General features: G+C 33.0%; 1 protein-coding gene across 7 annotated transcripts in view; it reads right to left on the bottom strand.

The window, feature by feature from the left end:
* Positions 1–960: 960 nt before the first annotated feature.
* ODF2L (outer dense fiber of sperm tails 2 like) overlaps positions 961–15,614 on the bottom strand; it is a 36,520-nt gene continuing 21,866 nt past the window's right edge. For 3 of the 7 annotated variants that reach the window (XM_065909707.1, XM_065909716.1, XM_065909725.1), the window contains 7 exons: positions 11,719–11,829; positions 10,337–10,441; positions 8,006–8,164; positions 6,636–6,721; positions 6,390–6,552; positions 3,983–4,108; positions 971–1,772 (listed from right to left, as the gene is read on the bottom strand). In XM_065909707.1, the coding sequence (XP_065765779.1) occupies positions 1,644–1,772; positions 3,983–4,108; positions 6,390–6,552; positions 6,636–6,721; positions 8,006–8,164; positions 10,337–10,441; positions 11,719–11,829 (879 nt within the window). In that variant the 3' untranslated portion in view covers positions 971–1,643. Of the gene's footprint in view, positions 1,773–3,982; positions 4,109–6,389; positions 6,553–6,635; positions 6,722–8,005; positions 8,165–10,336; positions 10,442–11,718; positions 11,830–15,614 lie in introns of all 7 variants that reach the window. The other 4 variants (XM_065909700.1, XM_065909734.1, XM_065909743.1 and 1 more) reach the window with 4 other exon arrangements.

Below are 15,614 nucleotides of genomic sequence, written 5' to 3'. Positions count from 1 at the left end.
CTTTAAAACTCAAAGAGTTTTATACCACAGCCACAGGAGTAATCCCTCTTATACTCTTCATATTTAAAACAAGAATATGAATACCTCCTTCTTTTAACATCCATCTACCTACCTATCCACAAACATCAAGTAAGTGTCTATATACCAGGTCTTGTGTTGTAGCTGAAATAGAAACATCAGTAAGACACAGTTCTGTTCTTAAAGAGTTCACAGTCTAGTGGCAAATATTCAAGAACCTTAGTTTTCTTTCTTGAGAGTATTTTTTTTTTTTTTCATGAGAATATTTCTTAAGGCTGCCTTTGCTTACGGAGATGAAGAAAGAACGACAAGGTTCAAGCATGTAACACAAGTAGTATGATTTAAAATTAAAAGGCAACACTAATATTGTTAGCAATTGTTAGGCAAAAAATGTGACCAGTTTCTGAAATTACTGTATTTTTGAAAAATACCATGAAGCAATTGGGTCACTGGGAAGTATGCCCCTGCAGATGATACGGCAGTCTTAGGAGTGAGGGGACCAGAGAAAAGCAGGCCCTCATTTCTGGTCAGACAAGTAGATAAAACATCTTGGAGGGACTGAGTTCAGTTCATAGGATCGACTGTGTAGTACACAACTTGCTGCTTTGAATGATCTTTTGAGACCTGAGTATCATTTGAATAAACAGCTCTCAAGTCACTCTCTGAGAGGAGTCACTGTTACTTGATTCTTTGTCAATTATATCCGACCCCTTGTAGAGTGTGGAAATAACAGAGAACATGTTCTTGGTGTCTCTTCTACTCCAACCCAATAACAAAGATCTCACTCTAAAGCTTCCTGGTATTAAGAGTGTTTATTTTGATCATCCCATGTGAGTTGGCCATGGGAAGGGGTAGGAAAAATCAGTCCTCTTTAATCTCTCAGTGAACTCAGGGGTTTCAGAATGTCTACACTAATATCAATCACTAACATAAGATGAACAAAAAAAGACTATAAATTCACAGGAGAGACTAAAGACCTATTCTTTATAAAGGAACAATGCATGCCAATGTGTTTTCATCTGTCACTGTCAGTTGACATTTAATAAAGCCATGACTTAAAATTCTATATTTAAAACCTCACAGAAATTATAATGGCATTTTAGCATATATTTGTAACAATACTAAGTACACTGAGACATTTAGCAACTTTAGAAAGTATGCAAATACATCATTATTAAAAATAATACTCAAAGTATTTTATTATATTAATATATACACATATAGGACTATAATGTAAAACAATTACATACATTATTTAAAATCATGTACTTGGCTCATAATAAGCCAAAGTTTATTACAAATTCATTTGAATGGTGGCTAGAGCCACAAAGAATGATTCTAGCTTCTTTTCTGTGTATAAAATATTCTAGAAACCAAAATAAATTAAATAGGATATTAATCCAGAGTTAAGTGAAGACTTAACAGCAAAAAAGGAATACTAACATGTATCTTGTTTTAAAATTTCAATTGGATAATAAATTATGTTTCAAAAATCTTTACATAAAAGCCTAATAGCACCACTCATAAATCATAAAGTATAGCTATAGATAACATATTTAATTTTTACCTAATTACATTTTACTCATAGTAAAAATCTATTGTTTATAGAAAGTAAAGCCAAAAATTTATCCAAACATTGTTACATAAGAGGTTTTAAGAAACTGTAAATAATTTTTAATACTCTCATTTTGATTCTCTGACTTTTCAAGACTATGTTGTATTTCTTTCAAACATACTTCCTGATGCTGTGCTTTCTAAATAAAAAAAAATAAAAATAGTTAATAATTACATTAATATCAAAGGACAGTCATAATATAAAAATTTATATACACAATAATTGAATACATGGTTTTTAATTTTTTAAATGAAAAAATCTTAGAGCTCACCTTTCTTTAAAATCTAGACTATTAGAGCACATACATGGTTGATCTCTCTGTGATAGTTTGTTGTAATACACACTCACTTACCCCCAAATTACATGTATTTAATATGATTAACTTAAACAGATTTTACTTAAAACTGTCACAATTTCTATTACATTTAACATGGCATATTTTATTACTAGTTTTTGTCATTTTCTTTGCTTAAAAGGCTGACTAATTTTGCTATCTTAAAAACTGACAGAATTCTAGTTTTGATAATATGAACATTTTATTTTTAGAATCTTTTAAAAACAAAATGAACTCAATATCATATGTAGTCTTTGAGGCAAACATTTAAAATGTAATGTATTTTTAAAATATTCAGTTGTGTGTAAATTCCCAAATAGATCTGTTCACTGAAACTATTTTACATAGACAGGCTACAAAAATCACCTAGCTTCCAACTAAAATACAGGAACCATGAGAAGAAAAGTCCTTTATATCCTTCCGACCAGGTGTTCAGTGACACCAAATACCTTCTGAAACGGAGCAGTGCCCCCAAGGAAAGTGTAGTGGGTGGTATAAAACAACTCGCTAGGCTGCAGTCTACAAAGGCATAGAATGACTATAATGGATCTTTGAGAAACATTGATTTTACTCAACAACTCGGAGGGAAAAATATTAATACAAACACACATACTATAAGGTAGAACGCAAAATGTACACAGATTTTAGTATAATATATAAGTATATAACATATTCCAAAGACATTTCAGGCTTCTTGATCTAGAGTAGGCCGCTGAGGGTCACCCTTGGGTCTGTGCATCTATTCCACCCGCCCTTTCCCTCTGAAGCACTGGGCAGAAAATCTGTAGGGGCCTGCTACTGTGGGGCGGGCACTATGGAAGACAGCAGCATACAATTAACTATGAGACAGCCTCTCAGGGTGCTTACAATTCAGATGGAGCTAAGGTACGTATACAAAACAAATATCTGAAACTGCCAACTGAACTGCTCTCGGGAAGGGACAGAAATAAACCCATTTTGCAGCAATGTCTAAATCCAGGGTCAGAATTCTAAATTTTTACTACTGTAAAAATCATCAAGCTTAACAAAACATCAGATCTTAAATTTACTTATTTTAGCAGCTTTAGCCAAGTACTGGGAATATTGTAACACACATACCTCATTTTAATATACTTATTTTTTAGAAGTTTCAATTACACACAGAATATTGCACATTTTATAATATAACAGAAACTGTGACTAAAAAATTGTGAAATAAAGTGAAGGCCTGTGCTAAACTAAAGATGAGAAATGTTTTGCTCTAATTAAATTGCCATGACGCTTTTGATGGTAATAAAATTAATAATGATGGCTAAAATATTTAACTTTTTAACCTTTCATGTTTTCAATGGTTTACATGTTTGGGAATGAAAAAATAGTTATCATAGAGTCTGGCTCCTGGAAAATATAAAAGTACTATTATTTCCTATGTCACTGTTAAGTAGATAGTTTTCAACTAAGTCAATCACAACTTGTGCTAGCTTTCATAGTATATTACACCAACTATTTCATGAATAGTTAGGAGAAAATATTAGAAGACTAACTAAACACAGCCAATTTGGTATTCTCATTTTATGACTGAGTAGACCCAAGCATCTACCTCACATGCAGATATAACTAAACATCTAAATCATCAACTTGTAACTTCCTAAAATATAATATTCATCATTTAATACTATCAAAATCTAATCATAGTGTTTATCTTAAAAATGAAAAATTCATAATAGAAAGAAAACAAGTAAATGATATCTGTAACTTTCATTAAGCATCTGTCATGTAAAAATAATACGCAGAGAAAGGGCTTGATGAGACTTTGGGGGAAATGTAATAGAAGCTACCAAGGATGCAGGATAATAATTCTTTGGCCAAATGCTGACATTTTTATTTTTATGATTTATATTGTTATTTTTAGTACTATCAGTAAAGTAATAGCCTTGATTCCCTTCACTTTAACTGTTTAACTAAAACTCCCTGGTAAGAATGTTAAATGCTAACCTATTTTTAATGAAAATACATTAAGCCATACTAATACTTACACTGTTCATTTTGCAAACAAGTTGATTTTGTTCTTCATTTTTCTTTCTAAGCTCATTTTCCAGATCTACTATTTTGACTTGTAAAGCCCTTTCTCTAGATGACATTTTCTCTATTTCTTCAGAAACCTATAATTTTAATTGAAAGAGTAAAAGAGCTAAATGTGCTTTAAGATATAATTTAAAGCCTTGACATAATTATACTGTATCTCTTCTTTCCAAACAGATAATATTTGGATATTAGACAACTTAACTAGAAAGTGTTTAAAGGTGTTCTATCTTGAGAAACACATATAGCATAAGCATGCATTCTCCTGTTTGGTATGAAAGTATCTGAAAAAGTAGCCTCAAGTGGAAGAGGTGTATATATTACCACAGATGTGACATAGGCAGGTTTTCCCCAATACTATATTTCCACAACCTGCTGAGATTAACTGCCAAGTTTTTACAGCATTTATATTTATCATGGCATCCAAAGTGGTGGTGGGACATAGAAAGTTCACAATCAATGCTGATTATAGACTTGGATGGAGAGAATTAGGGGTAGGGTAGATGATATTCACACCACACACCACATATACACACACACATACACACGCACACAAGATTGGTTTTTCATTCATTCACTTCCAAAATGGTCTGAATTTGAGATTTCGTATTTCTCTGATGGTTTATTTCAGCAGAAAGTCTAGCTTAGTGATGTTATCCAAGGATTCAGAAACATGGGAACCTATTTGCAGGAAAGGGGTTGGAACCACAAGAATGAAAGTGGAGGCAGAGACTAGTTCAGGAGCAAGGAGCTAGTAGGAAGGACTGTCTTCTAACCTAACTCCCACAGACTAAATTCTAAGTTATTATACAGTTATTTACAAAGATTTCTTGTGCACAAATTCCAAGGGTGATTGTGAGAGAAGAATTCTAACAGGATTTGAAGCTTTGGGAGAAAGAGCCCCCAGGACAAGTATCTGTGTCCTTTACAATGTCCTGCAGTGTGGACAGCAGTGACAGGGCAGTGGTGGAGACAGCTCCATATTTCACTGCAGCAGGAGAGAAAGGAGCGGGCAGACACATCTCCGAGGACTCTGCATACTTCTGAGAAGGAATCTGAGAGCATCCAGCATTTCCAAGGTTCATTTAGTCTGAACCCAGGCTCAAGTCACTTCTCCTCCCACAGGATGGGACTGAGAAACCTGGATTACATTTCTATCACTGGCAGTACATTTTACTACTCAGCTTTCATTCAATGATATGTCTTTCAAAGTCAACTTAAAGAGCTTTCCCAGAAGTTAAAAAAAATAAAAATATGTCTACGTGACACTTAAGATTTCAAGGGTATCAGAAGTTCTCTCACTCTTGTGGAATTGCCTTTAACAGGCTTGCGAAAGACCACAAGTAGAAGAGTTCAGAGAGACATTTAAAGTCTGGTGTTGGACATGTTAAGTCTGAGTTGCCTAAAAATGTTAAGAGGAGATAAATAGCAGAGCATACGAATTTAGATGTCAAGAAAGAGAGAAGCCTGTGGCAGAGATATACTTCTGAGAGTCATCAGGGTATAGACAATCTCTTTCCAGTGTCATTCAATCCTATGAGGAAGCTCATCATCCTCATTTTATCAATTAAGAAACTAAAGTTTGGAAAGTAGCTTGCCCTGGGTTGGGATATAATGTGTCAGGGCCAGAATTCAAATCCATCTCGTGTCTTTCAAGATTACATTTTCAAATCATTTGATAAATTTACCTCTTCTTTGACATCTTCCTGAATCATTTCTCCTCATCTCCAGATTGAACTAACCCACCTGGCAGTGTCCCTTGTGTCTTCCCTACATTGTACTTCCCTACTTGCTGGGTGATACTGTCTGTTCACATGTTGTTTCCCTACTGAACTGTGAGTGTCCTGAGAGCTGAGGCCAGTTCTTACTCATCTTCGCATCAGAAGCACTAACAGAATGCTTCTCAACAGACAGTGAGATATTTATTAAATGCTAATCACATGGATTTAACTGGAAATTAATTCTTGTCCATATTTATTTTTACAACATTTGCCAAAGGGGAGTTAAGCTTTATAGCTCACTGAATCTCAACCAAAACCAAAAGGTTCAGTAACTTGCATATCTGCTCTGGTTTCATTAAAAAAAAGAAGAAGAAGGGCGATCCCTATAAAGTGTTTTCCATTCCTGCCCTTTACCCTGCCACATCACCATTTATTTAGTGAAGAACTCTGAAACAGTAATGTATCTGTTTAGCTCCAAAAGGGAAAAGTAGATAAAAAACAAAAATGTAATTGCTCCCTTCACCCTGTCATCAGGATAAAAACAATAACTGTAGGTTTGGCAAGATGAGATATCGTCTGTTTAAAAAGATGACTCTTTGGTAATCTAATTAAAACGTTTCTAAATAAAGGCCATCTGTACCTTTTGTCTTCCTTCTTCTAAAGCAGCTTCCAGCTGTCTGGCCAGTGCTGTATATTCTGCAGATTTCTCTTTAAACTTAAGATTGCTGTGCTTAAGACATTCTTCTTGGTTTGCCAGCTTCTTTTCAAGCTCTTTATTTTCCGCATCCATCTGTTCTAATTTTCTTTTTACATAAGACATATATTTTAAAATTATAGTGTGTAGAAAAAAAATGCAATACCAACTTTAAATCAATTTAATACTTACTGTTTAAGGTTTTCACACTTTAACTGAATAAGATAATTTTCTTCTTCCAGGGAAAGCTTTGTCAGAAGATTATGATTTTCATCAACCTAAAAGAGAAAAAAAGTTTTCTTGGTTATTTTCTTTATAAGTGACTTCCAGAGAAATCTACATAGTTTATTGCTAGAACAATTACAAAAGAGAAGATGGTATAAATATTATTACCCCTACAGAGAGAGACACCAAGAAACATTACATTGTTAAGAAACAAATTCTTAAATTCCTGGATTTTTTTAAAAAACTACTGCTGCCTCATGGAAAATTATCTACTAAAATTTTTACTAAAAGATGGCAATTAAAACATTCTGAGTAATGTTTTATTGAAAAATAACATGTATTTTGTTAAATAAATATGAAGATTTTAAACAGTAACCTCCTATTGTTGGATACTTAGGATTACTCTTACAAAGTTTTCTGATTCACCTACAGGCAGTGATTAATAATTGAATATCTGTCAAGTTGTAACTACTGAATAAAAACCATATTTGTGAGAAGCAAAACAAAACAAATAAGCAAATCAACCAAATTTACAATTGTCTACACCAAAACAGAATATTCTTCCCACTGCTTTAAAAGCTACGTTTAAATAATGCAGTTTTGAAAAAAAAATTTTTTCTCATATTTCAGTTAGTGTGATTTGACATTTTCCTAGAAAAATCTCTTCTCAGGAGATAAACTCAGCAAAGTTTTGTTTGGGTTCTTTTAAAGAGATGATTTTCAATATTAAATCCAGATTAATTTGGAAGATAGGGAATTCTTCCTAAAATTATTTTGCAAATAAAAAGATGTGCCACCACCTTAGGACATGCTTCTTTGAAAAAAAGATTAAAAAATAATGACTAAGTGTTTACTATGTGTTAGGCATTTAGTTAAGAGATGGCTATATGGAACCCATTGATCTCTCTCTTCTGATGCAGTGAAAAAGTATATGTTTAAAAAAATAATTGAGAATAATCCAAACAAATTTGCACATAATTCTAACAAATAAATTCTAATTTTTATAAGGTAAATTACAATAATTTATCTTATCCTGACATCAAAAATATACATGTAAGCATAGCTTTGCTCCTTCTCTCATGCTATTACGATCCTCAAATGTTTAAATATAGATTTGTATGAATAAACTAAATTAGCAATTTAACTACCATTTCTCATGATAAAATACTAACAAGAATAGCTTACAAAATAATCACAGTATTCACAAGAAACTGACACTTTATCAACTTGTTTAGATAAGAGTAAAATAATCAACCCCTGACAGGACTGCCCTCAACTGGCGAAATTAGTCCAAAGCATTTAACAGTCTAATGAAAATCAAAATGATGGCTGGACACCTGGCCCTGAAGCTCCCTAACGGTGTGTGCCTGGTCTGCACACTTCCCCTTGTGGTGCTGCAGGCTCTCCTGACACTCCTGAAGCCTCTGTTCCACCGCCGTCAGGGAATCGCGGACTCGTTCTAACTCCTTCAGATGAGACTCCATCTGGCCTCTCATCTGAGTTGTAGCATTAGGGAAATAAGTGCAAGATCACACATTCAGCATTCATGTTTTTACTATCTTAAATACTAGATATGCCTGTAATATAATAAATATTTTAGGTATAAGAGTTTATAAAAAGAGATTTAACCAAATAAGAATAAACTTCAAGTTCGACTGTGCTAAATAAGAATGAAAAGTGAAACTTTCTCAGTCATATCTGACTTTTTATGACCCCATGGACTGCCGCCAGGCTCCTCGGTCCATGGAATTCTCCAGGCACATTCTGCCGATCCCTTCCCCAGGGGATCTTCCCGACCCAGGGATTGAACCTGGACCTCCTGCATGACAGGTTAATTCTTTACCATCTGAGCCACCAGGGAAGCCCACCCATTAAATAAGAACATAAGAATATAAAACACAAAAGTAGGTTGGACTTTAATTAGTGTACAAAAAGTCTGTTGAGTAAATGAATATGGTGATATTAGCTTGCAGGGCGAATGTTTAAACTACTTAGGAAAGTAAACTTTTGACTCCGTCCTGTCATTTATATGCAAGCACAGACATTACTAAGAAAGCTGGTACAGTAGTCTTCTGCTGTCCAGCTATCAGTCTGAAGTAACTTTAGACTTTTTTCCAAAATTTGATCTAGTAACTCAGATATTTTGAATAGAGCAGCCTTGCTGCACTCAGCTTAGTCGGAATTAGTGAAGTTTGCTGTATGTAAATTCAAAATACCTAATATCAGTAGTATTCAGGAGACTATAATTTGATCATTAATGTTACTATGTTACTAAGAACAAATCTAATTGTACCTATATTATCTCTGGGCTGCTACAATTCCTCCCTGCAGCACTTTTGTAGAGATGTGACAAGAAACAACCATAAAAATTGCTTGAACTGATAATTAAGAGAAAATAACAAGACATAAGGCACCAAGAATGTTCATAGGGAAGAAAAACAAAAGCTAGACTTCTCCCCAAGACAGGGAATACCAAGAGCTACTATGTAACATCAGGCCTTCTGGATCACAAACGATAAAATTAGAAAAATGCCTGCCTCTGGGTCCCCAAACATCTAAGAGCCCAAGAGAAAGACAAGAGACTTAAAACAGTGGACAAGAAAAAGAAAGCATTTCACTTTAAAAAAAACAGCTTATCTGATTTAATACCAGTAAGAAAACACTGTGACCTCACAGTATCTGAAAACCCTGCACAGGCTCCAGCCTGAAGCCTTTTGAACAGGTTTTCTAAAATAGACTTTTATTTATAGTGTTGCCTATAAAAGAGGAGGCATTTGCATTGGTATGTCTCATGAGAAAAAGTAATCAAGAGGTATGAAATGATTTCTTTTCTAGTCTGCTAAAAATAGGTGAAAAGTAGTAAGTTGCACATCTGATGGCCTACCTTTCTCTCTTTTAACCAGCAGAATGCCTGCTCTGACTGACCGCTTCTTCACACTGGTGTCTCACTCAGACTTCTCAATTCCAAGATGTGGGGGCAACCCAGAGACTTTCACCTTAGTACACTCAGTTGGAACTAACCAGTAACATCCCATGATCTCCCCAGCCAGGAGTCAGGGGTGTCAGCGTCCTACAAGTTTCACTGCTTCCTTACCAAAAGCAATGTGAGAAGACCCAAAAAGGATGCGGTTTCATTTAAAAACTTAAAAATAGTCACAAAAACATCATAACTTGCCAACACTGACCTTCCCCTCATTCTTTCGCAATAGGGTGAAAAAAAAGGAAATGATTCTGGGTTCTTTTTTTTTGTTGTTACTTTTCTTCCAAAAAAGCATTTAGGAGAGAATATTTACTTTGTTTTTTTACACAAAAGATTTAGTATCAGAATAAAAAAGGTGAGATTAAAAATGAAAGTCAACTTTGCATGAAGCTCAATGATAACCACTTTTTGATGCTACTTAAGTCTCCTCTTGTATCAGAAAAATTAAACATTTATGTTATTTTTTAAATATTTAGGAAAAATTTAAAAAATATATTATCACATTTCAGGTGAAGAAATATTACTTCCTTAGACAACAAATTGCCACAGAAATCGAAAACAGATAATTCCTAAGTCTAAACTAAAGAAAATTAAAGAATTTATATAAAACTTATATAAAAGAACTCATATAAATTTCATACAGTACAAAACATAAAAAAAATTTCATTATTTAAAATGTCAAGCTAACCTTTTTTAATTTTTTACTTTTGTTTTTTGTTATTCGGCTATTTTCTTGAAGCAAATTTTTGCATCTGCTTTTTACCATTTCAGCTGCTTCTTGCACCTTTTGTATCTGAAAATAAGAAATATTATTACAGTAATATGCATTATTTTCTTATTAGAACCATTATATGAAATAAAAAGCTAAAAATGTGAATTTAAATTTTTAAATTTCAATTTTAAACCCATTATCATTACCCTATTAATACCGTCAGTATGTGTATCTAATGTTATTCCTTCTTTAAATACACGAATCACTCAGTGCTCTATTCTAATCAACAGTCCTTTTGTGATTTATCTGTCTTCTCCCATAATATTTCTAGAATCTTCACCTGAGCTCTGAATATTAGAGAGAAACCTTCATTAGCAGGTCAATGTCACTTTAAAGAATTGGTCTCTGGTCCAAACTAGCTCCCAAAGCAACTACTTCACTCTAAAAATCAAAATATGTTAAAAAAAAAAAAAAAAAACCTAGGCACTTTATACAAGACCCAGAGCCAAGAATATACTCATCCACAGTATTCTTGATGGAGGGTTGAATCAGAACCACCAGCTGGAAGACCCAGATGATATTTCCAGTGAGGCATCACACAGTCCATCACAGCCTCCACTCTTATCTGCAGCAGGGATAACTGGAATATTCTAACTAAATTTTAGTCTCAATTCCAGTTTCCCATCTAAACCATGGGAATGGAGTCCTTCCTACTTATCTACATTATTTCTCTCCTCCAGCTTTAACCTTTAGCTCATTATCCTTCAATTCAAACACTCTCTTTCAAGAAAATAAAATCCTTATTGACCAATTTGTTACCCATCATTCAAGGACCTGCATATGTCCCACCTTTCAAATGAAGTTTTTCTTAAATACTGTATTTCTAAATCATAAGCTTTTCTATAAATTATCAATTAACATATGCTCTATTCAATACATATGTTCTTTTCCAGGTCTTTCATGAGAATAAATCTAAATTATACTTTATTAAGATGCAAAGAGGAAATATTGCGCTTTAATGACCCTTGAATGGAGTCATTACTCTAAATCAATACCATTAAAAACACAAGATGACAAATATAACTAAAATTAACTAACAAGATTACTATAAGTTCCATTACACCTATGCAATTAATTTTAGATCACTTTTAGGAATATCCAATATAAACACAGCACATTTGAATTAGGACTAAGAATCATTTTATGAATTTGGGACCTTAAGAAATATTTTGAGATAAATTATATTTTAACACAATAACTCCATCTTTCCTCAGTTCTGCTTTTTTAAACCATAAACAAATACAATGTTTAAATTATCTACCAAATTTAACAAACATTAAAATAAATGCAATGGTCACCTGAGTTTTATAAACTTCAACAAGGGTTTTCTGTTGTTTTTCTACTTCTTGCAATTCTAAGAGTTCATTTTCAACAGAGGCAATCTCATCCTTCAAAGCAGCAAGTGTAGTCTATTAAGGAATATATAAATAGATTTTATAAATCATTAGAATTCATTTGTACTTCAATACATTAAAAATTAACTCATTTATCAACAAAGCTAATAAAATTAGCTTATTTCTGACTGCGTATGATTACCATTAAAATTAAGAATTTCAAAAAGTAATTTATTAAAAACATATTTTTAAACTTTAAAAATTTATTGACCTAAAAGACTTGAACAATAGAAAGACCACATTCCTGGAAGGGGAGACTCAATACTATTGACATATCAGTTTTTTACAAATCAATACAACTTTACTATAATTACAACCAAAATAGTTGAGGGGAAGAGGAATATGAGAAAATTAATTTAAAATTCATATGGAAAAATAGAAGAGACTAATAACAATTTTAAAGGATACTAAGTAGAGAATCTCAGTACTTATTAGATATTAAAATGTATGCTGTTGTTCAGTTGCCAAGTCATGTCTGACTCTGCGACCCCTCTCTATATAATACAGAAGTCTATGGAATAGAAAAAAATATACTAAGATTATATTTATTATATGACAAAGATTGAATTTTTAAATAAACAGGGAAAATATGGATCACTATCATGGTAATAAGACAATCATTCATTAGGAAAAAACAGGTTAACAATATACCTTCAGCAAACATGATTTTTACATTGGTCAATTATACATTTATTTTAATGTGTTAAATATTTTAAAAAAACTAAGCTTACACTTTTTTTCACAGAAGATTCAGGTAAAATTTGATTTAATTTTAGAATAGTAAAAACCTAACTAAGCATAAAATCAAAAAACGATATCAAGAACTGTAAGAGTCTGAAATTTTTACCCTCCAAGACTACCAGTTAGCCAGCATACTCTCATGGTTACTAGAAGAAGACACAAGACTCCTGGGTGAGTCTTATATCAGCGTTTATGTTAGTTTCCTAAGCCTCACTTCCTCCAAAGCAATACCAAGAAGGCCGATGACACCTGTATACATAGTGAGAGGTATAGAGAAGCAACTCCAAATTTAGGGAACCCAAATCTCTTATAACAGGCAGTAAGCATGCCTTTTGGTAGAAGGAAACACTACTATCTTCCAAGGATATTCACTATACAAACATCCTTGAAAGGATAAGTCTGTTTCTCGATCATAGTCAGTACATTGCTCCCAAGATATGCAGAAATGTGGGAGACTAACAAAAGAAGCCATAAAGGAAAAAAAAAAAACAAATATATATATATATACACACATTATACACACACGCACATACACATATACATACGTAGGTTCATGTGCATCGCCAAAATTTCAGAGCCCTCAAAGTATTAACAGGCTAACAAAATGTGCAACAGTGAAGGATTATGACAAAAGATTAATACCCTTAATATAGAGAGAGCCCTTATATAATAATTCTGAAAAAAAAATGTAAAGGATAATTAGTAGGTAATTCCAAAAGGCAAAAATGTAAATGATGAAAAATACATGAAAAAATATGCTTATCAGTTATTACAAAATGCCCTAAGCACTGGTTATAGTCTTTCAGTAGTGAACATAAAGAGCAAAAACCCCTTCCATCATGAGCTTAATGTACCCCATGCATAGACAGACAAAAACAAGGAGTATATAGACAAAGAAAACAAGAACAAGATGTAAGATATATCATACATGATAGCAAGATAGTAAGGACAAGTTGAGAAGGGCCACCAGGAAGGCCTCCTGAAAAAGACTCTGGAGTAAACATCAAAAGGATGTGTTGCTTTGAGGAAAGAGGCCATAGTGGGAGAAAACCTGGTCAGTTAGAGGAAAACAGAAAGAAGGCCAATGTAGCAGAAAGCAAGAAAAAGGGAAGTGTGGAAGAAGATAAGGTCAGAGAGGTAATGTCAGAGGTCAGATAGTATAATACCTTGGAGAGGTTTACTCCATTAACCAAGAGCAGTGGCATGGTCTGAAGACGACTCACATTTTTATAGGAACTACTCTACTACTACACTGAATGCTGACTGCAGGGGCAACAGCAGAAGCAGAGAAGATACAGGAAATCACTATAATGAAAGATGACAGTGGGCTGAACCAGGACAATGACAGTGAAGCTGGTGAAAAGTGGTTAAATTCTGGATGTATTTGAAGTAGATCTGTTGACAAACTGGATTGTAGGATGAGAGAAAGGAGTCAAGTAATAGAAAGGATGACTGCTACTAACTGAGGCAAGGGAAACTTTGTAGGATGAACCATACTGAAGAATATAGGAGCTCTATTTTGGACATGATAACTTTGAGACATCTACGAAATATCCAAGAGGAGATTTCAAGTAAGCAGTAGAATATATAATATGTCTGGAATTCAGGGCCAAGGTCTAGGCTAGAGATATAGATTTGAGAGCCATCAGGATATAGATGGTATCTAAATCCCCAAAACTAGGTAAGATCACTTATCAAATTTGGAGAGATTTGTTTTAAAATTGTCAAATGTTGCCAAAAGTATAAGGACCCATTTATGATGGGTGATTTGGAAATATATAATACTAACATTAAGAATGGGTCTTTCTTTTGACCATATAATTCTACTTCCAGAAATTTATCCTAAATATATATATATATATATATATATATATATATATATATGCAAAAAGACTAAAACCATCCATATTTTTATTTATAATAGAAAAAAATCTGAAAGTAATACAAAATCCCAATTATATATATGCTAAAATAGTAACTTCATTTCTTTCATTTATGAGATCATAGGTGATTTTTAGATTTATCTTGTGCTTTTCTGTTTTTCAAACTTTCTATAATGAACAAATAGAACTTTGTAACCCTCCAAATAATTTTTGTTGTTTTTAAGAGAGGAGGTCACTGGGCCTTGGAAACAGTATCAGCTAGTATCATCTTCATTTGAAACTAAAATCAAAAATTATTCCAAAATAAGAGAAAGTAACAAAATACAACATCTAAACAATTTTACATTGTATATAACATATGTTTTTCCTTGAACAAAATTCAGAGAATGTGTTAAAAATACATATTTTGGAATTAATAGAATATGATAACATATAAATTTTAACTCAATGATTTTTATATGTAACTAAAAACCAGACTTATAATTAATGAAATATCCTAATTCCCTCTCTGAAGGATAACAAGGAAATTAAGAAAATATAAACATAATCAATAAAGTTGCTTCCTCTTCTACAATAAAACATTTAAAGAATTCATTCAAAAGAATAATATACTTAGGAAGAAATTTACCAAAAGAAACAAAAGTCCTGTGTACAGAAAACTATAAAACACTGATGAAAGAAATCAAAGATGATACAAATAGATGGAGAAATATATATACCATGTTCTTGGATTGGAGAGTCAATATAGTGAACATGAGTATACTACCCAAAGCAATGTGTAGATTCAATTCAATCCCTATCAAACTACCAACGGTAATTTTCACAGAACTAGAACAAATAATTTCACAATTTCTATGGAAACACAAAAGACCCTGAATAGCCAAAGCAATCTTGAGAAATAAGAACGATATTGGAGGAGTCAACCTTCCTGACTTCAGACTATACTACAAAGCTACAGACATCAAGACAGTATAGTTCTGGCACAAAGACAGAAATATAGATCAATGGAACAAAATAGAAAGTCCAGAGATAAATGCATGAATGTATAGATACCTTATCATTGACAAAAGAGGCAAAAATGTACAACGGAAAAAAGATAGTCTCTTTAACAAGTGGTGCTGGGAAAACTGGTCAACTACCTGCAAAACAATGAGACTAGAACACTTTTTAACACCG

The sequence above is a fragment of the Muntiacus reevesi genome, chromosome 1, assembly GCF_963930625.1.
Source record: "Muntiacus reevesi chromosome 1, mMunRee1.1, whole genome shotgun sequence".
NCBI lineage: Eukaryota > Metazoa > Chordata > Mammalia > Artiodactyla > Cervidae > Muntiacus > Muntiacus reevesi.
The sequence above is the reverse complement of the archived record's forward strand: the minus strand, read 5'-3'. Positions and strand labels throughout refer to the sequence as shown.